The sequence below is a fragment of the Clupea harengus genome, chromosome 2 (genome assembly GCF_900700415.2).
Source record: "Clupea harengus chromosome 2, Ch_v2.0.2, whole genome shotgun sequence".
Lineage (NCBI taxonomy): Eukaryota > Metazoa > Chordata > Actinopteri > Clupeiformes > Clupeidae > Clupea > Clupea harengus.
In genome coordinates this window covers 10,631,545-10,658,676 of record NC_045153.1, presented here as the reverse complement: position 1 = coordinate 10,658,676, position 27,132 = coordinate 10,631,545, and the positions used below count along the sequence as shown (strand labels likewise).

General features: G+C 47.0%; 1 protein-coding gene and 1 non-coding gene across 2 annotated transcripts in view; both read left to right on the top strand.

Annotated features, from left to right (window-relative positions):
* The first annotated feature begins 1,608 nt into the window (after positions 1 to 1,608).
* LOC116218794 lies at positions 1,609 to 1,736 on the top strand. Its single transcript, XR_004163039.1, has one exon. It is a non-coding gene; the product is annotated as a small nucleolar RNA ACA64 (small nucleolar RNA).
* Positions 1,737 to 3,682: 1,946 nt separating this feature from the next.
* LOC105908703 (CLIP-associating protein 1-like) overlaps positions 3,683 to 27,132 on the top strand; it is a 111,608-nt gene continuing 88,158 nt past the window's right edge. Inside the window, exons 1-2 of the mRNA XM_031577652.2 lie at positions 3,683 to 4,492; positions 6,762 to 7,507. Of these exons, the coding sequence (XP_031433512.1) occupies positions 7,313 to 7,507 (195 nt within the window). The 5' untranslated portion in view covers positions 3,683 to 4,492; positions 6,762 to 7,312. The remainder of the gene's footprint in view (positions 4,493 to 6,761; positions 7,508 to 27,132) is intronic.

Sequence of the window (27,132 nt, the reverse complement as noted above, 5' to 3'; positions counted from 1 at the left end):
GAGAGAGAGAGAGAGAGGGAGAGAGAGAGATCCCTAGATTCTGTGGCTGAAAGGTGAAGGGCTGACGGCCAGGTTTTGGGCCTTATCACTGACACTGGGCCTCAGATCTCACATTCCCTTACTGTAGTCTGTAGCTCAAATAGCCTTAAGTGTGTGTGTGTGTGTGTGAGGAAGATAGACAGACAGACAGACAGACAGACATTGGTAGAGGGAGAGCGAGGGGGGGAGAGAGGGAGGGACGGACAGACAGACAGAGGGAGAGACAGACAGACAAAGGGAGATAGGGAGGCAGGGAGAGAGGGACAGAGAGACAGAGGGAGAGAGAGACAGAGGGAGAGAAAGACAGACAGACAGACAGACAGACAGACAGAGGGAGAGAGAGAGAGGGAGGGAGAGATATGTGCATGCGTGCGTGCATGTGTGTGTGGTATCATGGGTGTTTTCGTTATTGTGTCACTGATACATAATGAATATCCTTGCTAGTGCAGTCATGCTATGTGTCTTATATGGGTTAGCATCACCGAGACTGCTGAAAGGACTCATGATAGAGAAATGTAAAACTCTGACTATAATTGTGTATGTGTGGTAATCACATGCCTTTGTGTCTTAAGTGCTGACCTTTCCGGCTTTGTATGTGGGATTAAAACTTTAGTGTACGTAAGCAGAAGCTGGAAAGAAAGACTACATGTACTTATTTCCTACATCTGAAAGAAAGACTATAGCTATGTCTACTACCGCGCACTTTACGAAGTACACTTTTAGTTTACACTTTAGTTCCTCATTGAAATTAGTCAATGTATCCCATCTGGGAGGAAAGATAAGAAAGCCTCTGAAGGTGTTGTGGTGATCAGAAGAGTAGGGCCCTGTGGGGGGAGGAGTGTGATGGGTTGGGGTCTGAGGAGCTCTAAGGGCCTAGAGTAGGGCCCTATGGGGAGGGGTGTGATGGGTTGGGGTCTGAGAAGCTCTAAGGGCCTGGAATAGGGCCCACAGCAGGCCTGTAAGTGCAGCATGTCATCAGAAGTGATGGTGCTCAGGAGAGTCCTCCCCCGCACCACTGGATGGGCCTGGGAGCTCGTTATGCTATAATGTGCACTGATTGGATAGGATTGTGTGCAGGTGTGTGTGTGTGTGTGTCACCAATGCATAGGAGCTGGCGGCTCATATGAATGGCACTGAAACAATTTGACTCCTCAAACACTATGAATGGAGATTAACTGGTTCCCATAACTGGCACTGAACTAAATTGACTCCTCTGGTTCCCATACATATGAGTGGCACTGAACTAATCTGACTCTTCTGGATCTCACACACTCTCCTTGCCTGACTCCCTGCCATGTTTGCACACAAACCTTGCTGGCGTAGTGCAGCAGGCCTTCGAGACATGCTTTTCAGTCAGAGAGACAAACTGCGCAAGAGGCTCGCTTCAAAGGGCATCGACTACGATTTCCCTTGATTTGTAAGTTTGGTTTTGTTAGGTCTTGTAGCTACTTCAGTTGATCATGTGAATTGGCAGTGGTTAAATGTGTGTTATGATTACCTTATTTCCCCACATCTAAACACTGTGGTAACCGTTTCAGCACTAATATTATGTAAATATGAATTTGAGGCATAGACTGAAAATCCCCCCCACTGCATCAGTCAGTGGGGGGAAGATACCTGTGCCAACAGTAATGTGGCGCATCAAAGCTTATTTCCAGTCCCTGTGACTGTGCAATCAAACCCATGTGCCCACACTCTAGTAATGCTCATCCACTAGTATGTTACATATTTATATAAATAGCTGTTTTAATAGTCTCCTCTGGAAGCTGTGCCTGGCTGTTTTGTTTTGTTATTGATCCTTTAGGATGTCCAGTTGATCATGTGAATTGACAGTGGTTAAATTGGTGCGTTAGGGTTACAGTTTCCAACTTCTTGCTAGTTTGTTGTTAGTCCTCATTTTAGGCAGCTCAGATTCCAAAGAAGAAGGGTGCAACCTCAGGCGATGCAGACCTATCCGTTTGTAGTAATGTACGTCCTTATCTGGTCACGATGTCGTTGGATGTTTGCATGTTTTATTCTGCCACTTTGTGTTTTTCTCCCCACATCTAAACACTGTGGTAACACGTTCAGCACTGATATCATATCTGTCTTGTGTCAGTCAGTAGGGCGTGATTACTGTGCCGACAGTAACGTGGCTCATCAAAGCTTATTACCAGTCGATGTGACTGTGCAATCAAACCCATGTGATTACACTCAAGTAATGGTCATCTGCTAGTATGTTGCATAGTTATATTAATGGCTGTTATAATAACCTCTTCTGGAAGCTGTGTCTGGCTAATTGTTTGGTACTGATCTTTTAGGATGTCACCCCAGTATGTACTCCTTCAATTTTGGAGAGGAGGAAGTCCATGGCAGCAAGCGTCGAGGTAGATGATGAAATTGTCATTAAGCCCATGCCAGATGCCTCATTTGAGAAGGACTGAGGATGAGGGCTTTTCAGGGCTGGATGACACCAAGGAAGAGAAGGAGGAGGAGGGAAATGTGTCGAAAAAGGAACCGAAAGAAGAAGAAGAAGAAGTAGAAGAAGAAGAAGCAGCATAAGCTTTCACCAGAGAAAAGACTGCTGAAATTTCCGACCAAGCCTGGAAGATCCATCTTCAGAGACTTCTGCACATAAAAGATGATTTCCTAGAAGTAGGGAAAACAACGCTGTGGCGGTAACAGCAGACGGCACCCCGGCTCACGATGTGTGTTGTGGGTATTGAGCCAAGGAGTTGTTGAATATTGTTGTGGCAACAGCAGTTGCTAGGGACATGGCACTCCCTAGTGGTCATGAGAGAAGGGTGTGTTTTTCCTTTCAGAAACTCAGTGTTTCATGCCAAAATGGACATTTTTAACTATTCCCTTTTCGTGTAATCTATGGACGGGTGGCACAGCCATGTTGTCTGGGTTTTTTGTGCTGTTGCCTCATCTGTCTGGTCATTTTGATCTGTGATCATGAACATGTAACTGTATGAAAAGCAGCTGAGTCCTCTGTGTGTGTATATATAAAAAACATAAATTGCTCCTGTATGAAGAGGTTTATCTCTTAGGGAATATGTCTTTAAATGAGTAAAGATAAGAGTTCCCGGAAAGATATTGGTACTGTTGTGATTTAAGCATGCATTCTTGAAGTTTGGTGATTTTAAATGATAAATCTATGATTAGTGTGGAACAGCATGTCATGGACGATTTGCATATTTATTGTAGTCACCTGATGCAGAAGTGTAAATGGTACACAAGCTTTAGACATCAGTATGCAGATGACAATAGATGTAGACTGGGGAGAATACCATAATCTGTCAGTACAGGAATTACGTTCTAGAAAATTCCCGTTGAAGCGATGTGGGCAGTAAAACAGAGCCCAGAGGTTAAACTAATTGCACTGCAGGAATACATTTGGTGTCATCACCAGCATAGACATATATACAAATACATATATTTTTACGGTGGCTCAGGTGCTTGCACTGCCGTCTCACAGCAAAAAGGTCATGGGTTCGATTCCCGCATGGGGCTCTGTTGGCTCTGGGGGGCAGGTCCTCCCCAGACCTTCAGTGCTCAGGTGGGCTATCTCCCGGGCCTTTCTGTGTGGAGTTTGCATGTTCTCCCCGTGTTCACAAGGGGTTTCCTCCACTAAGAACCCAAACAGAAAAGACCACTCTCCTGTCCGTCCCTGACCAAGATAGATGGTTCACTTCACTTGGTCCCCGGGCGCTTAAAAGCTGCCCACTGCTCCTGGGGTCCTGGAGGAAGGAGTCCGGGTTGGGAAAAATGCAGAAGTCAAATTCACAGCGACCTCGGCCTGCGTGTGCGTGTCCTGTCTCGCCACCTAATATATGCACGTGTGCGTTGCTGTGTGTCGTTGTGCAACAATAAACTGACTGAAGTCAGCCTTGTTTTTTTTTTTTTTGATCACCAACGCCGTTAAACCACAGGGAGGCGCTACAATTGCGTGAGAATCCGGTGATGACAATTTCAATCCAGATGCCATGTGGCCAGTCCGCAACAGCATTACAAAAACCGAATGATGCCAAATAAGGATTTATTGTTTTGTATCTATTGTTCATTTTAAAACTAAACGCTACAGAGGTCACAAAAACAGATTCAGAGACTTATTAAAATCCCTTTAAGGAAAAGACCGTTATATTTGAAGAAATACATGAACCAATTAGTTGCGTTTTTAAATACATTTGTACAGACCAGTATGGAAGATTCGTCTGAAGTCGGTGCTTTGAAATACTGTCAGATTAATTTACAGTGGAAGAGGTGCGCATACCTTTCGAGTTGCGATCCATAGAGCCAGCCAGGAAGCATGCGTCAGTTTCTGTGTGCCAACATTCTTGACGCGTGCGCACGGGCAGCCCATTATTGTCCAGCGAACAGCATACGGGGTGGAGATTCCTCGATGCTGCCGTCTGACAATACTATACACCACTGTTTTACCGGATTATCAAATTGTGCTTAGATGACTAGGGTAAGTACGTGAAGTTTAACACTACTTATGATGACCCAAATGTCAGGCTGTCTTTGTATGAAGGAATGATTGGTGGTTTCTTTTAAAGTCGAGATCTTTTGAGGGCCAATCAATGAAAAGGCTAACCAGATAGCTGGCTAACATATCTTGAGAAATAGTTTGGTAGCTAGAAATATCTGTTGTTTTCAGAGGAAGTGTCCAAGGAAGACAAAGGAATCCATACATGTGTATAGAAATGTGTAGATGGTGTCTTTATTCCTGTCCAGTATATTATGACTTGACGACAGGTTGATTCTCAGTACGAGACGCATCAATGCAGACCTTTCTTCCAGTATCCCTTGAATTACACAGCTCTCTGGCTGTTCTGTTAAGAGACAGTAATCAGAATGCCAAGAAAGACACTGACGTTGTAGAGGGACGTTTTTCTCAGTCATCCGTCTGACGCCTGAGAGTGATCTGAGGACAAAACTGAATGAAGTCAGCAACACCTCGAACAATTGGATGTGGCTAGGTCGTGGTGATGGTTAGCCTAGCTTAATAGCTAGCCTTTTCTGACAGCTAGCCAGCTAGCTGACACTTCATTTGTCATCGTTTCCAGCTAGCTGTAGCGTTAGTTGCCAAGATTGGCACTTACCTGTGTTGCTAGAGAGTTCACATTAAAATGTCACGGTAAATTATAGTTCATTTCCCTTTCCTAAAATATGGGTTGGAACCAGCAGATGCATGAGGTATTTCACACTGAATATTGTCACAGAAGAATCACCATCTGGCCTATGTAAGCAGAAGCTTGTTTGTTAAAATATGTTTGTTAAGGTTTCGTGACATTCTGTCACTGACTTATTTGCTTGCCTCATAGCTAACCATATATTTCCGAAAGGCCAGTTAACCAGGCATCCTTCTCTCTAAATCATCTGAATTTTAACAGTTGCAGTCATATTCTGGTGAGATTATTTACTCCATTACTTAGAGTTTTTTTCTTCTTCCTTTTTTAAAATGTTTCATTTACAGTTGGTACGTTCATTTGTACCACGGAGATATGGGAATATGTATTCATAGAAAACGTTAAATGCAAACTCTATCGCTAAGAATATTATGTAAACCTCCAAACTGCATTGGTCGACTGTCAGAAAGACTTAGCCATAGACGTACTGTCACCATTTGCTTGCCAGTTCTTTGCGTTGCATTTGTACTCGGCTGGTGATGTAAAACTCATAGTAAAGGTGTACAATAGACTATTGATGGCACGTATATTTTTACGACAGCACGTTTTGTTTTAAGTTTGCGTTGTAGAACCCACAAGAATGGAAACTAACAAGGTCCAAAAGTAATTTCACGCATATTGGAAATAAACCGGTGAAGGAGATTTTATTAACCGACTTGCATCTTGTTTTGGGCCAATAAAGTGAGCTCACCACTGTACCATGGCAGACTCGGGGAAACAAGGAATTTAATGATGTCATACATAGACCTCTCTTCCTCTCTCTCTCTCATTCTCTCCTCCTTCTGCCTGCATGCAAACGTAGCCGCTCTGTTGCCGAGTACGCGTCAGACTAGCATTCTTTCTGCGCTGTCACCACGGGGGAGAAAGCGCCTCAGTCTATTTATGGCAGGCTTTGTTTGATACGTCTAAACTGTCTGTTCTTCTCTCGTCTGCGTGTGCTCCCGCAGGGAAATGCGCATCTACCTTTTACTATCGCCGACAAAATATGACATTAACATAGCAAGTTTTTTCCTGGTTTTAAGATGACAACTCTTGATTGATTGATTGATTGATTGATTGATTGATTGACAATGAGAGTACTGTATGACCGTTTCCAGATTTCGAAATTGGTGCCTTTTCTTAAGCTCACCACAGGCTCACCACAAGCGGATACTAGGGATAAAGAAATGTACTGGTGTGACTTTGTCCCGCAGGTCCATAGTGTTTGCTAATGTAGAGTGCGGCATTCCTTGCTGGTGGCTTGCATTACAAAGCCCTTTTGTTTGCAGGTGATATGCGGTCAGCGCCCGAGTCTGTCAGGAGTGAGTGAGTGAGGCAGAACCATGTTTGATGTGATGTAACAGCTTCATTCCAACTGAACATAAAAAAGGGCCGCTCATTGAAAGATCATTGGCTTGTTATGCCATAACACAGACACACACTTTCTCTCTCTCTCTCTCTCTCTCTCTCACCTACACACACACTTATTCACTTGATGACATGAATTTGGAATAGGCCTCCTCTTGACTAACTGCAGCTTGTTCTCTGTCTTCCTCTTCCTCTCCTTAGGCAGCGAGGAAAGTAAGCACCCCTGAATAATGAAGCACAGCCCTACTGTCCTCTGCCTCAGCTGTTTCAGTCACCACCACTCCCTGTGCTGCTACCCTTAGTGGCCTTGCTCCGGTGTTAGCGCTCTGGGTTGGACAGTCAGTCAGTCTGTGTGCGAAGGGAGAATACAAGAGCGTGGGGAAAAAGGAGCACCCTTGTCAGCTGTCGCTCACACACACATATGGTGCATTGTTGCCATACCCCAGCTAGCATCCCCGTGGCTAAGCATCACGCTAGCACACGGCTCACGGATAGAAGCCTGCGTTGGGAGGGATATAAATAAACTGACTTGATCTGACTGACTGCGAGTGTGTGTGTGTGTGTGTATGTGTGTGTGTTCGCACTTATGTGTGTGTGTGTGGTGTGACTTCTTTTTTTTTTCTGGGTCACAAAGGCGCTTTTCCCTCAAGGATTAGTGCAGTTTTTTGTAGTTTTAAAAAAAAAGATAAGATTTATTTATTTTAATTGTCACAAAAAAAAAAAACTACAATCACCAGCTGTCACCTGGAGCCATGGAGTCCAAAATGGAGTACATTCTGGCTCAGGTGCTTCAGAAGGACGTGGGGAGACGCCTGCAGGTGGGCCAGGAGATCATCGATTACATCTCCGACCATGAGAAGTCCCACGACCTGGAACAGGACCAGACCAATCTCGACAAGATGGTGGATGGCATCGCTACCTCCTGGGTCAACTCCAGCAACTTCAAGGTGAGAAGCGATTTTGGATGAGAATGAACAGACCAGGTTCTTTGGCAGTGAAGGAATGGACTGCGTTGATTGTTTGTGTCTGATAATGTTTTGGAATGTTTGGGTCGGAGTGGTTTGAGGGCATTGTGAACCTCAGGTACGAACCCATCCCAACATGCACACAGCTCCATTGACCTAAGGAGGGTAATAACAACCTCAAACCAGACTCGTTTCTCTTTGAGGTTGGTAGAAACCTGCCTATCCTGTGTCCACTGATCCTGTTTTACCAGTGAACAGTGTGAGAGAGCCCCCCAGGCCTGTACATCCTGCAGAAAACCGTCATGCGCCTGCATTGGGTAATTAAGAGGTGGAGGGAGCATCCTCCGGCAGCTCCACTAGTCTGTGTATCGAAGAAAACTTTGATGATGTGGTTTTATTACAAATATATATTATATATATATATATTATTATAAATATACATATTATTGCAAATTAAAAATAAATAGTTATGGCACTTAAGTGTGCAGAGCTGAAGGGTTGACGTTTGAGTGTGCAGTGTTTTCTGCTCTGCTGCTTGGCTTGTAGCAGTTAGACTAGCAGCTTGGCGTACGCCTGCTCGTATGAGGATGTAAGTGGGAGAGATTTACTGTGTGGGCTGGCCTCTGGAGGACATGTTAGAGCCATCCGGATGCAGGAGTGCTCAGTCATGGTTCCCCCTATCATGTCCATCTCCTGATGTAATTAATGGGGCTATAGGCTGGGACGCGTGCCAGAAATGATCTTAGGGACCGTGCTAATGGCACTTAAGTCTGCAGAGCTGAAAGGTGGACCACAAAGAGATGTTCAGTGTTTCTCTGCTAATCTGCAGGGCCGTTTGTGTGGGTCCCATCCTCTCCTAATGAAATGGCAGATGTATATCGAAGGCTAGTTTAAACATTTTATTGTTCAGTTTCTTATCCAAATACTTGTCTGCTAATTTTGTGTGAAGATATTAGGGGTGTAAGAAAATATTGCTAAACTTGAGTATCGTGATATTATGTTTTATGATGCTGTATTGATTCTCAAAAAGACTCTGTATCATTTTGCAAAGATTTGTGGCAGACAGTGGTTCGTTTTGTGTTGTGTTTTAACCCCTGACCTTTAGATAGCATTGTTGCAATTTATCTTCAACCATTTATCTCCTCCGATTGAGTAAAAAAAAATATTTATACTATGACAGTTTTCCTAAAATCAGATAAAAAAAAAAACACTATATCTCACCTTGCTTGCAGTATCACAATATATTGCAATATATCGAATTATATTTGCGTTGCACCAGATGTTTGAGGGACCAGATTCATGTTTGTTCATGTCCCATTCAGAAAGGTGCAATGATGGTGGGACTGTTCAAATTGATATGTTTCTTGGTTAGTTTCCACTCAGTGTAGATACTTGTATGGGTGCTAAGGGGCCTTTGTGTGTGAGTTTGTCAAGCAAGAGGCAAGATTGACTGTATGGTTTCATCCCCCATGTGGGCAAAATATGCTGTGGGAGTTCAGTGTAGGTAGGAAACATCAGACCAGCACTCTCAGTAGATCTTCTGTCTACATTCTAGAATGCTATGAAAATGATTTTTAGATGCTCTGGATTCCCTCGCCATAGATATGGAATAGGCTACCTTCTTCTAATTTTTATGATTTAGGCTATGTGGAGACAGGTATTATGAGGTCTAATTTGTTTGCCTAGTCCACCAGTGGTTTGTTGAACAGAACAGCATCTGAACAGAACAGCATCTCTCACATGTTGCATGGGCAGTAGCTTAATGATTTATGTTTGCGTTTCGCCCAATTGGACAGCCGTGTCCTGAGAGCTGAACCCTCAACCCAGACAGGCACTGATCGAGTGGCTAATGTGGAAAGTTCGAATCAGCTCAGGTTCTTTCGGGTCGGCCTGGGTCCAGTCCGGCGAGTGAGAGTGAGAGTGAGAGTGAGAGTGAGAGTGAGAGTGAGAGTGAGAGTGAGAGTGAGAGGAGTGAGTGAGGTCTGCTTTTCCATGAAAGGCGTCCTCTCCCCTCATATCCTGTCTATCAAATTGGACTCACCAGGAGCACCATTCAGGGTAACTGGGCTGCATTCAAACATGACCCACATCACATCTGGCCAGTCAGCCGGAGCTCCAGGGATCCATGATTGGCTGGAAATGAATAGCAAGAAGGCGCTGCTGTGGTGCTGTTTCCACTTGAGCTCTCAGTGGGGGACTGCTAATGTCCACTCTGAACAGGGTCTGGAGGATTTATTAGTAACATCAAGTTGCTTTCAGTTTTCAGAGAATTTTACAGTTGGTGGTTGATCACATACCTAGAGTTAACTGATTAGTCTAAATATAATCTAAATCTTGCAAATGTAATGATGAGTTTACATAGTTTACCCTATTTGGTGCTGTATTGAATTATGATTGATTTGCTAAACCTTTAAATTACACTGGTGCTTGTGTGCGTTCATTTGTAGCATTTGCATGCTAACACGGCCGCCGAGGCTCGGAAGACTACATTCTGTTTCTTGTTAGTATTCATTTGGAAGAGAGATCTTTTATTTTGTCTGTCATACATTTTTCATCTCCAGCTCAGTTTCGCTCTGGAAAGCATGTAGACGTTCCTCATCTGTCTGCTCCTGTTGCAGTCGTGATTGTGCAGATGTGCCTGTTTGTGTGTGTGTGTGTGTGTGTGTGCGCGCGTTGGCTCAGTCGTAATTGTGCAGATGTTCCTTTGTGTGTGTGTGCATGTGTTGGCTCAGTCGTAATTGTGCAGATGTGCCGTGTGTGTGTGTGTGTGTGTGTGTGTGTGTGTGTGTGTGTGTGTGTGCACGCACGTTGGCTCAGTCGTAATTGTGCAGATGTGTGTGTGTGTGTGTGTGTGTGTGTGTGTGTGCACGCACGTTGGCTCAGTCGTAGTTGTGCAGATGTGTGTGTGTGTGTGTGTGTGTGTGTGTGTGTGTGTGTGTGTGTGTGTGCACGCACGTTGGCTCAGTCGTAGTTGTGCAGATGTGTGTGTGTGTGTGTGTGTGTGTGTGTGTGTGCACGCACGTTGGCTCAGTCGTAGTTGTGCAGATGTGACTGCCATTGTGCAGAGGAGCCATACCATCAAAGTATCCCTGTTGATATGGTTTGGAAGGTGTTCTTGATTTTCTGCAACAAGGGAGGTGTGTGTGTGTGTGTGTGTGTGTGTGTGTGTGTGTGTGTGTGTGTGTGTGTGTGTGTGTGTGTGTGTGTGTGTGTGTGTGTGTGTGTGTGTGTGTGTGTGTGTGTGTGTGTGTGTGTGTGTGTGTGTGTGTGTCCGAGTGTCAGCGAGACAGAGACCAACAGAATAAGAGTGAGGGGGAAGACCTGGGTAATGTATTTGTGGAAGAGCGAGTGAGAGAGAATGACAGAAAAAGAAAGACAAATGAAGTCTATGAGGCGTGAAGGGATTTCTCCATTTTTCTGTGCCTGTGATTGGCATGATAATGAACCAATCACACCACAGCCAGTCACTCTAGTCCTGAGTAGGACCACACCCTAATCAGTGTGAGTTTCAATGCTGCCTCCATCAGGCCATGAGTACTCTCTCTTGATATTCTCCATAAATTCTATTACTGTTACAAAAAGGCGGGTGTGTGTGTGTGTGCTGATGTGCCACCTTCACTACTGCCTATTCTCAGTCTAGACATTAATCATATCAATCACACACTGTCATCTTCTCAGTAGTGATCAGACCATCTTATCTCCGTGGCGATACCACTGATACAATTAACTCACTGCCCCCTTCCCCTTATTAGGAAGACCATTTTCATCACCGCCCTGGCCAGTGCACCAAAACATTCCCAAAAATCTCTGTGGCTTCACTTAGCTACTATAATAAGACAATATCTAACAGTTCTATTATTGAGAGGTATGGTGCTATTGGCATGAGGCAATGACTGTTAAAGTAATAGCCACCGGAGGGAATAAAAAAATGGCAGAGATTTAACCAAATATGGTAAATTCTAGGCGGACCTGGTCAATTTTCTGTTGACTACACATGCTGGTGTGATGCATGAGATGACGGTTTTAGAACAGTGATGTGTTTAGAACCGTTCTGTTCTATCTGGTTGTTTATGCTGCAACGTTGTCTAACTTTAGTTAGTTTGCTTTTCTACTCACTGGTCAATTAATGTATTAACTGGTCGTTTTGGCACCATATCCAGAGGTCAGAGGTCAAGCTCAAAACCTGCGTTTCCTGGGCACTTGGAAGGTGATTTGTTTGATCTCCGTTAAATCCGTTTGATCTCCAGCTCTGCTTGTCTTGCTTGCTGTGTAACTGACACGTCTTGCCCACCTGTCTAGTGCAAAGATCAACAAACGGAAGCACTCGGATGCTCTGGGGTCTTTTGAAATCGAACCAGACAGCGAAAGCTTGATGCTCTGTTAGAGAATTACAAACGTTTGCAAACATGATGAGGCCAACTAGCTGCTCCCTGACTGATCAGCGTTCTGGAAAGACTTGATTTAGCACCAGAATTGGTAGGGAAGGAAGCTGCCACCCATTATTAAACTCCATCTACTTTAGGGTGGGGTAGGCAGGGAAGGAAGCTGCCACCCATTATTAAACTCCATCTACTTTAAGGTGGGATAGGTAGGGAAGGAAGCTACCTCCCATTATTAAACTCCATCCCAAATGAAGCGTGGATTCCATGCACAGCGACACACGTGGTCCCCAAGATGCAGTCCAAGCTGTCAGAGATCCCCTCAGTCCAGTAGAAGAGATGATGAGTGGGAATAGATCTCCCGCGTGGGACTAAGGCCTAGAAGCGACCAAAGCCAATTACTGGGTCCCCGCTTAAAATGGGTCTTGGGCGATCGGATCAGAAGTGGACAGCGCTAAATACCAGTGTAAAGGCCCACCAAGACACATTGTGGTCCAATCACTCAAAGCACTTGCAGAAGTGGCTTGGGATGCGTTTGACCACATGTCTCTTGTATTGTAAATACTAATGTATCCTCATGCCTCTCTGACAAGGAGACCCCCCACCCTCGGTCCTCAGCTGCTGCTGCTGCCAGCAGCAGAGAGCTTCAGCTCACCATGGAAACCTTTAGACTGTGATGATGATGATGATGCTGCTGTGTCTGCTGAGGACACCCCAGGACTGTGCTTCCCAAAAGACGGAGACAGAGACGGAGACAGAGACGGAGACAGAGACCGAGACACACAACACACAGAGTTCAAAATGATTTGAAGGTTTCTTTGTTGTTGGTAGTAGCACAACAAAGCAGAGTTTGTCCTGGATGTTTTGAGACGCTGCTCAACCCACAGGCGCACCAAGGGTCTTCAGGCCTGCACTGGCACACACTCACAGCACCTGACCTCGCCTTAGCAGGCGCACCAAGGGTCTTCAGGCCTGCACTGGCACACACTCACAGCACCTGACCTCGCCTTAGCAGTCTGGCCTCGGAGGTGTGGAGGACATGAACCCCGTAGTTCTGGTTCTTGGAGTCAAGAGGGTGTCTGCAGTGAGTTTGAAGTGAGCCGTTTCAGTTCCTCTGTAGCTGGGCAGGCTCTTCATCTGCATGCGGGTGTGCCAGTGTTTATGGCCTGATGCACACGCACACGCACACGCACACACAAAAACTCATGCACACACCCAGACTTTGGATGAAGTTTACTCGTTTCTGCTGTAGTTTGTGTGATTCCTATGTAGTCCAGGGGCTCAGCTCTCTGATCTCATACTGCTGGGGATGCACTAAGGACACGATTCCAGAGAGAGAGAGAGAGGGAGAGAGGGAGAGAGGGAGAGAGGGAGAGAGGGAGGGAGGGAGGGAGGGAGAGAGGGAGGGAGAGAGGGAGAGAGGGAGGGAGAGAGGGAGAGAGAGAGGGAGAGAGGGAGAGAGAGAGGGAGAGAGAGAGGGAGAGAGAGAGGGAGAGAGAGAGAGAGAGAGAGAGAGAGAGAGAGAGAGAGAGAGAGAGAGAGAGAGAGAGAGAGAGAGAGAGAGAGAGAGAGAGAGAGAGAGACTGCAGCTGGCCAGTGTGGCTGGGAATCCCTGCAGTGTGGCGGGTCATGCAGCAGCCAGAGGTGTAAGCTTCCCTCCTGACTGCAGTCCTGGCAGATGTGCACTGATGTTTTTCAGCAGTGTGTGTGCAGTGCAGTGCACGCATGTGTGTCTATGCGGTTATGTGCCTTTGTGGGTTTATGTGTGCCTGTGTGTGTGTGTGTGTGTCTGCTTGCTCAGGCTCTTGATACTGAGCCGATCCAGCGGCCGAATATTCTGCCTCTAAAGCAGATTAAAGATGAAATGTGCTGTGCTGTGGAAGACAGGAGAGAGGGAGAGAGGGAGAGAGGGAGAGAGGGAGAGAGGGAGGGAGGGAGGGAGGGAGGGAGAGAAAGAGAGATGGAATAAATTGAGACACAGAGAAGAAGTAGGAGTCAGAGGGGAGGCCTTGACAGAAATGGCAAAAGAGACAGAATGTGTTTAGAGACAGAATAGAGACAGATGGGTAGAGTGGAAGTGACAGAAACAGAGAGCGTCCCTCGTCTCTCTCTAGACTGCCTCTAGACAGGCTGGAGGTTACCCTGTGCACCGTCACTCCTGCAGTCCTCTGTCTCGCTCTCTCTCTCGTGTGCTTTCTCTCTGTCTCTTTCCTTCCGTACTTCTGTATCTTTCTATTCTTTCTCTCTCCTTCCACCTCTCTCTCCCTATCCCTCCATTTTCCCTCTCTTTTTCTCCTACTCCACTCCCCCCCCCCCCCCCCCCATGGGTTCAGTGGGGACACTCTCTCCCACTCGTGCTGATGTGAGGTGACTGTTTAGGCATGCGGGGTGTTTCCCAGCAGGGGTCCGGGGAGAGCCTGAAGAGGACTCCGCTCTCCAGCTCTCTGGGCCTCTCACCAGCAGACTCCACCACATGACCGCATCAAGAGGCCTTCAGACAGACATTATGCAGTTACCAGGCAGATGGATGAAGCATTAAACCATGATCTTCTGATTTTTATTTCCCCGCAGCTCAAGGGAAAGATGGAGGATTTTTAGCTGATGAGTGTCAGCTGCTAACATAAGGAGAGCTCTCATATTGGGTGTTAGGCAGGTTACAGTTGTGATGGGGAGCATGGATTGTAGAAATAACTAATGAACTAATAACTAAATAACTAATAACATACATATTCAGGGAACACCACACGTACTGTGCAGGAGAATGTTTTTTTTTTAGTTATAAGTTAATTAGCTCTGATACAGGAATGTTCTGAGAACGCCACACATACTGTGCAGGAGAAGTGGTGGCGTATAGTTGCAGAAGCTGTTCTGACACAGATGGAAGATAACATGGACCTTATCTAGAGACCTAGCCTAGCCTCACCTAGCCTAACCTGACCACTAATGGCCAGTGACAACCAATCTAGGACCTTTTCGCTAGTCTGCCCCTATGTGGGGCTGACGTCTGCCCTAACCCAGAGGACCAGCAGCCTGGGGCAGATCCAACCATCTCAAGGCCAGCCTTGCCCTGCCCTTCCCTTCCCTGCCCTGTCCTGCTCTGCCCTGCCCTGCTCTTCTCGGCCCTGCCCTGCTCTGCCCTGCTCCAGCTGCTGTCTCTGCAGAGAGTCCGAGAGCAAGAGCTCATATAACAGGAAGAGGCTCTTCCTGTTGTGGTTTGTTGCTCTTGTTTTTTTCCTTTCTGTAATGGGTGCTCTGTTGTCTTCCTTCCGTCTGGGCGGCAGCAGTGGCTGCTCTGCCCTCCATCGACGTGGTCATTTGAGCACCTGTCTGCCCTGTGATGTTCTCCAGACTCCCTGCAGACACACACTTCAGCTCAGCTCTCCCTTTACCGGAGACCTGACTGGGCACAGAAGATCTGAACTGACCATTCAGTGGGATTGCACAATGAAGCTATCGGTACCTCAGAATTGTCCATGGTACCCCGACAGCCCTGTTCTATCCCTGTTCTAGCCCTGTTCTATCCCTGTTCTTGCCCTGTTCTTACCGTGTTGTAGCCCTGTTCTTACCCTGTTCTGGCCGGATCCTGCTGATTTCGACCAGACCAGTTCCAAAGTCCCTCCTGTGTGAGCCTGTCCCTGGCTAACGCCACTGAGAGCAGGGCTGTGATGATGTGTGTTTACTTATTTACTGACCTGGCCTGTTGAACTACTGTGCTCACTGTGCACTGCAACACATGGCCTGCTGATGCTGAGATTGCATTGGGTGAGAGGTGCAAGAGGGAGGGGCTTGGGGCTCTGATTCTACACTTCTGTCTACTTCAAAATACAGCTGATAGACTTACAAGAGGAGGCTTACACACACACACACACACACACACACACACACACACACACACACACACACACACACACACACACACACACACACAAAATCTCCACCAGTAGACACTGTAATCTACATTGCATGTTACATGTTAAAAGTGAAACTGCAAGGCCTCTACATGGCCTTTCAACCTTGTCGACCCTAGCAGTTGAAGAGGGTTGAAAGTCTGAACAACACACACACACACACACACACACACACACACACACACACACACACGTACACACACACACACACACACACACACAAGGTGCCTCTATATAGTCTCCCTTACATAATCTGTTGTGAAACAGGCATGTCATGTAAGCAGGCAGTTGATTGTGTTTCACTTAGCTTTGTTGTGAGTTCCGTTGTGGTATCGGTCAGGCTGTTGTGGTGCTGGTGTTGTGGCTTTGTTGGGGCATGTTCCGGAGTTACGTGTGCGATTGATTGCTGTGTTAGTCAAAAGCACGAGGGGAGAATTAGACCGGTGGTGACTGGAACCGCACAGTCCTGGATGACGGGCGTCCCAATCCCATAGATCTGTGCGCTGTTCCGATCAGGGAGAATTAGACGGGTGATGATTGGAACGGCACAGTCCTGGATGACGGGCGTCCCAATCCCATAGATCTGTGGGCTGTTCCGATCAGGGAGAACAACTGAACACACAGTGAGGAATGTAAAGCGCCATTTAACCACTGGCTCTCTGTTTGTTTCTTCTGTGCCATTTCACCAGGTACATTTTTATAGCGCCGGTTTGTGTACAGTGAAGGTCATCTGCTAGATATTGCCCATAAGTTGATTAAGGAGAAGAGGAGAGCGAAGATTAGATAAGAGGAGAGAGAGAGAGAGAGAGAGAGAGAGAGAGACAGAGAGAGCGACAGAGAGAGCGAGAGACCCCACAAAGGGCTGTTGTGCTGTGAGCAGCATGAAGGCGCCTTCCTGGGCTGCTTGTTTTGCGTTCACACAGGCTTGTTTTGTCTCGGAGTTGTTTAAGTTTCTCTGTGTTCCCTCAACATTTGACCCACTTAGATTCCACAGCCATAGGAAAGGGGAGATATTGTGTGAGGAAAGGCCTTTGTGCTGTTTGCCTCTGGAGCCCTGTGTGTGAGGACCAGTGGTCTGTAGGATGCTCTGTCAGTACGTGTGTACACTGGAGCAAGGTGTGAGGACAGGGCTCTGTAGGGTGTTGTGTCAGTATGTGTGTGTACGCTGGATCTGGAGCTGTGTGTGAGGACCAGTGGTCTGTAGGGTGTTGTGTCAGTATGTGTGTGTACACTGGATCTGGAGCTGAATGCTGTCAGGGCCTTTTGGGTGTCTCTCTCTCAGGTAGTGGTAATATGATCAGACTGCAGTTTGGTATTCAGGACACCCTGGCTCTGCTGTCATGGTCTGTCTCTCCTTATTTAACTGTCTCTCTAACTCTCTCTCCCTCTCCATCTATCTAGAGAATCGTTTATGTTTGGTTAAATGAGATTTAGGCAGTGCTGACTGAGCTGAGCTGATAATATCAAATTCTCCAGCAGCAGCTAGTGAGAGGAGAGGAGAGGAGAGGAGAGGAGAGGACAGGAGAGGACAGGAGAGGACAGGAGAGGACAGGAGAGGACAGGAGAGGACAGGAGAGGAGAGGAGAGGAGAGGAGAGGAGAGGAGAGGAGAGGAGAGTGGTCGTGCCTGAGTAGTGAACATGAGGGCGTTGTCTCCCCCTCTGCCAAACACACACTCTGCCAAACACACACTCACCCACATCAGATTCCACAGCAGCAGCAGCATCCAGTGAGCTGAGGGGGGGAGAGGAGAGGAAAGAGGAGAGGAGAGGAAGGAAAAAGAGAGGGGAGAATAGAGGAGGGGAGGGGAGGAGAGGAGAGGAAAAGGGAGAGGAAGGGAGGAGAGGAGAGGAAGGAAGGAGGGGAGAGAGATGAGGGGAGGGGAGAGGAGGGGAGAGGAGAGAAAGAGAGAAAGAGAGGAGAGAGAGGAGAGGAGAGGAGAGATGCCTGACTGGAGAACATGAAGGTATTTTCTCCCACTCTGCCTGCACTCACTCCCATCATGGTCTCAGAGGATGATTATTATTTCTGAGACCAGACTGGGCCGGACCTGGCCCTAATGTTACCCACATTCAGAGTCACCCTTTGCTGTCTGATTGATCATTCTGCTCACGCTCTGTGTGTGTCTGTCTGTCTGTCTGTCTGTCTGTCTCTGTGCGTGCGTGCGTGTGCGTGCGTGCGTGTGGTATTTGTAATGCATCTGTTGATGTGTCCCTTTGTTTGATATGTGTGTGTGTTGATTTGTGATGTGTGTGTGTTTGAGTGAGTAAGACTATTGTGTGATTACAATGCAGCGTGGGTTTGCACATTGATGTAGATCAGAGTCTGTTTTCATATCTGTTGTGTGTTTTTGTCTGCATGTGTATAGTCACACATGCGCACACAGCCCCATCAGTGCAGTAGTGGTGAAGCTGGGTGTGGTTTGTCTGTGTGTGTGTGTGTGTGTGTGTGTGTGTGTGTGTGTGTGTGTCTCAGTGTGACGGGGTAGGATCCAGGCTGGCAGCAGGGGGACGCCATGTTGCCGATGACGACACATGGAGCAGGGGCTGATGGGATAGCTTAGATACAGGAGAGGAGGGGGAGTCTGAGGAGAGAAGAGCTCCTGCTGAGGAAAGGGGGGGGGGGGGGGGGATTGAGAGGCTGTGGAGGACTGCCTCTATGAACCTGCTGCCACTACTGCTGCAGCGAGAGAGATGGAGAGAGAGAGATGCTACAGGCAGGCTGCCTCTTTCTGTCTCTCTCTCTCTCTCTGTTTCTCTCGCTCTCTCTTTCTCTCTCTCTCTCTCTCTCTGTCTCTCTCTCTCTCTTTCTCTCTCTCTCTCTCTGTCTCTCTCTCTCTCTCTCTCTCTGTCTCTCTCTCTCTCTCTCTCTCTGTCTTTCTGTCTATCTGTCTTTCCCCCACTACTCATCCATATTCACTAGGTGTCTTATCTGAGATCTTGCATTACTATTTGCTTTATTCTCTCTGCAGCCATCACTTGCTCTGTCACACTCTCTCTCTCTCTCTCTCTCTCTCTCTCTCTCTCTCTCTGTCTCCATGTCTTCCCTTTCTTTTTCTGTCTTCTCTTTGTGGCTCACTCTTCCTTTCTCTGCCCCCCCCCCCCCCCCACACACACACACACCGTTCCTGCCTCTTGAAAGCTTCCTACTAAATGTGGCGTGTCGAGGCTTTGTTTTCCTTTCCGACTGCTCTTTTCTCTTTGCTAGCCATCTCCTGTCTTCTCTTTATCTCGTCTCCTCCCTCCCTTCCTCTCTCCCTCTCTCCCTCCCTCCTTCTCTCCCTCCCATTCCTCCTTTGTTTACTCATTTCTGACATGTGCTAACAGGAGCAGTCGTGTTGTCAGGGTTTCCTGCAGAAAAACAACAGACCCTTTGCCAAATGCAATGAATACAATTGTGTGTGTGTGTGTGTGTGTGTGTGTGTGTGTGTGTGTGTGTGTGTGTGTGTGTGTGTGTGTGTGTGTGTGTGTGTGTGTGTGTGTGTGTGTGTATGGCCTCTCTGTGAGTAGGTCATTTACGTGATTAGTTGTAGAATTTGGGTAATGCCAAATGCAATGAATAAAATTGTGAGTGTGTGTGTGTGTGTGTGTGTGTGTGTGTGTGGCCTCTCTGTGAGCAGGTAATTTATGTGATTAGTTGTAGAATTTGGGTAATAACACACTCAGGCATTTATCTGCTCTCCCCCTCTGAGGTGCTGGAAGTCTGTTTGGGGTGATAAATAACTTGATTAAATGGCCTTCCATCCGGTGCTCCGATACCCTGGCATGCGTCGGAGTAGTGAACTCTTCGTGTACTCTGTCTGTCTCGTGCATTATGCTCTCAGACTTACAATAAGAGAACGTGCCCGTCGGCGCTTTCAAATGTGGGGTACATTTCAGCACCTAGGAGAGCAACCGGAAGGGGTCCACCATAATGCTCGGCCTCAAGCAGATGGGGCCCCCCCTTATGTGCCGAGCTTCTGCTTAAGGTTTCTTCCTGATTAACAGGGTTTTTTCTTGCCCCTGTTGTGCTTGCTCTAAGGGGGGTCAGGCCCTAGGCTCTATTATACGCCTTGAGACAATGTGATTGTTCTGGCGCTATAGAAATACAATTGAATTGAATTGAATTGAATTGAATTTAATTTAATTGAATATACTTGCCACAGCCAGGCCAAATCAGGAACTGTTGTATTCTGGGTGGAACCTTGAATAGTTTTTCGATCCATATCCATTAATACTCTCTGTGCGATATCAAGTGTTGTGTGAAAGATGTAAAAGTCTAATACACCCGGGACAGAACTGCAGTCATTATTTTATTATATTTATCATTATTGTTTTCTTCCTTGCACTTGGTCGCTCTGTGTTCAACTTGCATCTTCATCCTTCATCCTTCATCCTTCATCCTCAGGAGCAAGCCGGGCCCAAAACATCTCCGGTCTCCTAAAATCTCCAAACATGAGCAATTCCTTCTTTATCCCCCAAAAGCCCGAGCTGAAAATAGGCTTAGGCATCTGTCCCCTGGCGGCCTAAACCCCCTGATGTGGCTTCTGGCCAGCGCAGTCCATCGCCCGCCCGCCCGCCCGCCCGCCCACCCGGCCGCCCGCCCGCCTGACTTCTCCAAATCTCCCAGTGCAGTTTTATGACCGCCCCCCCCTGGGCAGGACCATCTGCTTTTGGCTTTTGCTCTGGATCTTTCTCCTTTGGTCCTTTGGGCCATTTGCTAATTGTCAGTAATTGGCCTAGGCTGTGATTAGTAAGGAATGGACCCAAGGCTGTGAGGGGAAGGGGGTGGGGGGGATTCTTTTTTTTTTTTTTTTTTTTTAAATCCTCACCACTCGACTTAAACTGCTGCCTGTTGCACCTTTGTCATATTTTTTGGGGAAAAAGGGATTTTTAGTGGGATGGAATGGAGAGACTTCTCTGCTTATTCTAAAATATGCATGACCAGAAACATTTATGTGTGCTTGTGCGTGTGCATGTGTCAAGCAATGGCCCCCTTTTCAGAAGTGTCAGTTATTCTGTAGTTTACAGAATATCTGGTTTATGCTCATCATTATCTGGTGAAGAAAGCCTAACCTATTATGGCTTTTTATTTCTTATTTCTTGTGTGTGTGTAAAGAGGGGAGAGTGGGAGGCTTGCTGACCTTGTTGCCTGTTCAGAAATACATGTTTGAGATGAGACATGAGCTCCGTCTCTCTGGCGGTTTAATCACTGAAGAAGTGTGTGTGTGTGTGTGTGTGTTTTTTTGTGTGTGTGTGTGTGCGCGGAAGAGGCATATGTAGAGTAGAAGCTGGAAAGTACATTTGTTTAATCATGAGGTGGAAATGTGTTTCTTGTCTCTCAGTCACTTATAATTAAAGATGTGTGTCTCTGTGTGTGTGGGGGATTCTATAGTGTTTGAGAGAACACCTTGGTTTCTGTTCATAGATAAAAATGGCTTTTTTATTACTGAAGGGTGTGTGTGTGTGTGTGTGTGTGTGTGTGTGTGTGTGTGTGTGTGTGGGATTCTATAGTGTTTGAGAGAACACCTTGGTTTCTGTTCATAGATAAAAATGGCTTTTTTATTACTGAAGGGTGTGTGTGTGGGGGGGGGTGGGGATTCTATAGTGTTTGAGAGAGCACCTTGGTTTCTGTTCATAGATAAAAATGGCTTTTTCATCACTGAAGGGTTGGTGTACACACGTGTGTGTGTATGAGGCTTGCGTGGCATTTCATTGGGATGATAAAAAAAATTAAATGTGTGTGTTTTATTTAACTTCCATAACTGGAGGCCTGTTGTTGATCTATAGCCTACCACTGCAAGAAGCTCTGGTTTGTGACCTAAAGGATGTAGAGCCATAAACTATGCCTCAGGAGTTTACCTGTTTGCTTTTTATTGATTTGATTGAGGCTACGTATGCGCTCAGATTGCAGAAGAATATCCTTGGTTGCCCTGAACCCAAAACATTATAGACACAGATGCTGTGAAATAAAGGCTCCTGGTCTAGATTACTGCACAGTGCATCCTTTAAGAGGCAGTTTGAAGTATGAATGTCCAAGTAAAACATTAGACTGTTAGTAGTTGTAATTCATTAGTAATTACTATTTGTTGGGGGTTATTTGACCTGGTTTACTTTACTAGCTGATGCATGGTTAGAGATTAGCTTCTTTTACCCAGTAAGTCATGCCTGTGTATGCCAATGGCAGCCAACCAATGGACAACCAGTGGTTGTTGTCAATATGCCGAATACATCTCGATACACACACACACACACACACACACACACACACACACACACACACACACACACACACACACACACACACACACACACACACAGAGGTTTGTTTGCCTTAGGTTTAAGAGATTTGTCATCAAACCCTTAACTTGCTTCCCTTTCCCCAGAGGTGATGAATGGGTCAATTGTGAGGAATTTGATCCTCGTCGCTGTGTGTGTGTGTGGAGTGGACCTGGTCACGTTGTCATTGCCTACAGCTCACAGTGTGACTTTACCATGTGAGACACACACACACACACGCACACACACACGCACAAGTGCTCTCTCTCTCTCTCCTGTCTGTCACCCACAGGCACACAGCCATTTACAAACACATACTTTGTCATACGCACGCACACACACACACACACACACACACACACACACACACACACACATACACATACACACACACACTTTATACTTCCTTCTCTTCTCTGCCTTTGTGTCTTTGTTTGCGGTCATCAATACCCCCCATTATATGGTGTCCCCTGATGAAGTCTCTGGTGTTTCACACTTTCACAAAGCCGTCATGTGTTTTTGTCCAGCTTCCGGCGCACACACACACACACACACACACACACACATTCCGTTTGGCACCTCCGAGCGATGGAAGACCTTTACTCAGTGACCCTGGCAAAGGCAATTTCACTCTGACATTAAGCGAGAGTTGCATGTTATTGAGCGAACCTCCATTCCTCAGGAGCGGCCGAGCGGAGGGTGTGACTTTGGAGCTCGTACGGCTGACATTTTGGGTACTTAGGGTTTCCTCGCCAACGCTTTGGAAATGTCACTGTGACATCAGAGGTGTTTGACAAAAAATTAAGCCAATTGGAACTGACGGTCTGGGACACCACGCAGGTGATGAAGACATTGGATGCGCTCTTCATTTCAATATGAATCTGCTCAACAAGTTTTATATTTGTACACTATTTGTTACAATGTTTACTCCGAGTAAGGGTTCATGTATAGTGTTATAAGCACTATTATTATAATGTGCACCTGTATGTGGGAAGCGATGTTGAATTCTATATCTCTCTGCACCCCCCCCTCCCGCTTCTCCACCACTCCACCACTGGCCCACTTAAGCTGCGTTGCCATGGTGCCCAGTCTTCATAGCCAGCACTTCCTGAGCCAAGACTGATTTGTCAATCACACCTTACAGAAAAGAGAGAAGAAGAAGAAAGACTCTGGTAGAGCCAATGATTTTCCGTTTCAAAAAAATGCATTTTCCGTTTCACATTTGGTGAATTCCGTTTTTTTTTCCCGTTTCAGCTCATTTTGTTCACCCTGAGGTAGATTGATGGCTTAAAATGAGTGAATAATATGTGCCCTTCTTAGATTGTTGTTTGCCAGCCATCAACAGAACAGAAGACTACACATTTTTTGTTTTAAATGCGATTGGGAAGACGAGCGCGTGAATGTGACTGAATGTGGCTTTAGCGGAGAGTTCAGCGCAGACGTGACATTTTCTCAGTGGTTTTGTTCTTTAATTAATGTTTGTTCATCGTTGCAATCGTTGTTGTGTTTATTTGAAAGAAATATAGCCTTGCAGCCCAAAATACAGGGGAATTTGGCCGATTTGTATGAACAAAATGATGTTTCCGTTTCAAAGGTGCAATTCCGTTTCAAAGTGTTCATTCCGCGAATTCCGTCCGTTTCCCGTTATCGCGGAAAATCATTGGCCCTACTCTGGTTCTGACTCTGTTCTCTTCCCATGGGAGGCACACACAGGTCCACTGGGGTGACATCATCCATAGGGCTTGTCTGCTCGTCTTAAGGTCTCATTGACTCTTTGACTGCTTTAGCAATTGGATTACATGAGCGCTAGGTAGCGACCCGCTAGCTCCTGCCTTGTTCTTTAAGTGAGTTACTGAAACTGCAAGTGATCGAATCAAAGGGCTGGCTTGAGCTGTCACCATAGTACCGGAGATTAAAACAAGGGATTATAGCTGCGATCAATCGCATCACTTTGCTACTTCCTAGTTTCTGAAGAGGCATAGCTTGCTATTCTCAGTTCTGTGTCCTTAATTTTGTCTTTGATGAGGAAGGGTGAGAAGACTGAAGTTAAGCACTCTCTCTCTCTCTGTGTGTGTGTGTGTGTGTGTGTGTGTGTGTCCGTCCTTCAGTATGTCTTTGATTCCAGTTAGGAAGAGTGCTAGAGTGAAGCTTTCTGTGTGTGTGTGTGTCTGCACGTCTGCGTTTGTCTCTGTGTGTGTGTGTGTGTGTGTGTGTGTGTGTGTGTCTGTGTTTGTCTGTGTGTGTCTGTGAGCAGGCTGCTGCATGAGCGTGATTGCGATCTCACACCGGGGAGGTCATGCTTTAGTGGGATGAGAATCAAAGCCTCTCCCTCTTCAAACACCCTCATCAGATAGCTGCCAGTCAGACACGACCTCTGTGTCGGCCCCAGCGCTCGCTTAGGGGAAATCGCCTCTTAGGGTTCCAGTCATTAGATGGAAAGGCCAAGCCACATGGCGCACAGCAGCCGCTACGCTAGCAGTAATTGTCCTGCTTTAACCAAATATAGCTCACGGATAAAAACACACGCACACACAGTCTCCCTTCTCTGCTGTCTCAAACATATGAGGCCTGTGACGAATGCTCTTGTTGAACGTGAACAACAGATCTGAAGGAATGTGAGAGAGAGAGAGAGAGGGTGAGTGAGTTGAGTGAGTTGAGTGAGTTGAGTGAGTTGAGTGAGGTGAGTGAGTTGAGTGAGTGAGTTGAGTGAGTTGAGTGAGGTGAGTTGAGTGAGTTGAGTTGAGTGAGGTGAGTGAGTTGTGTGTGAGTATGGATGGATGCTGGATTGTGTGACTGGGAAGTGCCTGTTTTTCCTGTTCTTCAGCGCTGATTTGAGGTTAATGAGTGAGGATATAAATATCCCGTCGCTCGAGGTCAGACCCCAACTTGTCTGTGCGACGGACACTTTTGGCGAGGTGAACGCTGGTGGAGAGTTCCCGTCAGTTTGCATCTCCTGTGTGTGTCTGTGTGTGTGTGTGTGTGTGTGTGTGGTGTGTGTGTGTGTGTGTGTGTGTGCCGGGGTGTCCTCTCTCCTCTTGGGCCGCCTCTCTCTCTCGGTCGGGTGGCTCTGATTGTGCCATGTCATGCCCGGGCCCCGGCTGGCTGTGTGGCACAGCTGGCACTAGAGTCCAGCCGGTCCCTTGGGAGAGGGCACCGCTGTGGGCATAAGGGAGCCGCTGAGGTCACGTCAGGACAGCACTCTTTGACAGGAGAGAGGGATAGAGAGACTGGGTCGGAAGGAGAGAGGGAGAGAGGGATAGAGAGACTGGGTGGGAAGGAGAGAGGGATAGAGAGACTGGGTGGGAGGGAGAGAGGGAGAGAGGGATAGAGAGACTGGGTGGGAGGAGAGAGACATAAGGACTTGACAACAAGAGAAAGAGCCAGATGGAGAGAGAATGGATAGAGCAAGACAGGAGGAGAGAGAGAAACAAATTGATAGGTGGAGAGAGAGAGAGAGGGGGATAAAGACAGAACCTGGCAGAGGATGGGTTTAAAAGAAGAACGGTTTGGAAAGTGAGTAGATGGCATAAAAGAATGAATTTAGAGTATGGAGAGAGAGAAAGAGAGATAGAGGTTGGGTTATGGGAGAGCGAGAATGAAGAGTGACAGAGCGAGGAGCCGAGAAGAAAGAGAGGAAGAGACTGGAGGGAGAGGGAGAGAGAGAGTCAGAAACCGATAGAGGGAGGTAGGGAGAGAGAGAGACACAGAGCCAGAGACAGACAGACAGACAGACAGAGACAGAGAGAGAAACGGTGATGCGGACGGACAGGGAGGAGAGCCGAACTGATGAGGGCGCCATGGCGACAGGGCGGAGGAGACGGCTGTCACCCTCGCTTAGTCCACGTGTCATAAAACAGGAAGACAATAAAAAGAACAAAATAAAAACAACAACAGCACGGCACTGCATAGCATAGCCCCCTCAGCCTGATGATGTCCACAAGTCCCCCTGTGTGTGATCTCCACTGCAGGGGCAGAGTGGTCTGCACCCACTAAGACATTCAAAGAGACCTTATTGATCATTGCATAGAGGTGTGTGTGTGTGTGTGTGTGTGTGTGTGTGTGTGTGTGTGTGTGTGTGTGTGTGTGTGTGTGTGTGTGTGTGTGTGTGACCTGCATAGAGGTGTGTGTGTAGCCTGCATAGATCAGTGTGTAACCTGCATAGAGGTATACGTGTGTGTAACCTGCATAGAGCAGTGTGTGTGTGTGTAACCTGCATAGAGGTGTGTGTGTGTGTGTAGCCTGCATAGATCAGTGTGTGTGTGGGTGTGTGTGTAACCTGCATTGTGAGAAGCACAAGGGACCTGAAGAGACTGGAGTGGGAGTAGGTGTGGCAGCAAGGAGGCCAAAACTAGACTCTTCACCTGTAGTCATGTGTGATCACACTGCCCTCTCCGCTGTCTGAGGCGTTTTTGATGACTTCATCTTTCTGAGTGTATCAGCATGTTGCTCATGTTGGAGCGCGACCTGCGACCGCTATCTCCCAGCAGCTCTCCTTCTCAGAATTCCACGCTCGCAACCCTCTGCGTGTTCGCCAGGGAGATAATCCGATCATTCCGGAAGGGGTGCGCTGGTATCTCGTGCCGCATTCGGAATCTGGCCGCAGCTGGCCGCTGTTCTCGCGCGCAGTTTAGTATTCCGAGGAGGAAATCTGGGCCCTGGCCTGAAAACAGATGAAGTGGTGGGGAGGGAGGAGGAGAACATCTATCTCTCATCTGCCAATTCACAGCACAGCACAGCACAGCACTCACTTTTGACGCAGAAGCTGTTGTTGTTGCTGTTGCTGCTACTGCTGCTTCTGCTGTTGCTGCTGCTTCTGCTGCTGCCGGATCATTAGCTGAGCCGAGTCCATGGCACGAATTCTGGGTTTTTATTTTGGGTGAGTTTCATAACCGTGGCGGTCCCAGCTGAAATTGCCTCTCGGCTGCAGACTCGTTGGGTCACTGACACACAAGGCTGAGGAATCGATTGCTGTAAACCTAGGGAGGTTTACAGAAGGATGTACACACATACACACACACACACACACACACTCTCAGACTTGTTTGCGTGGATTCCTGGAATTCC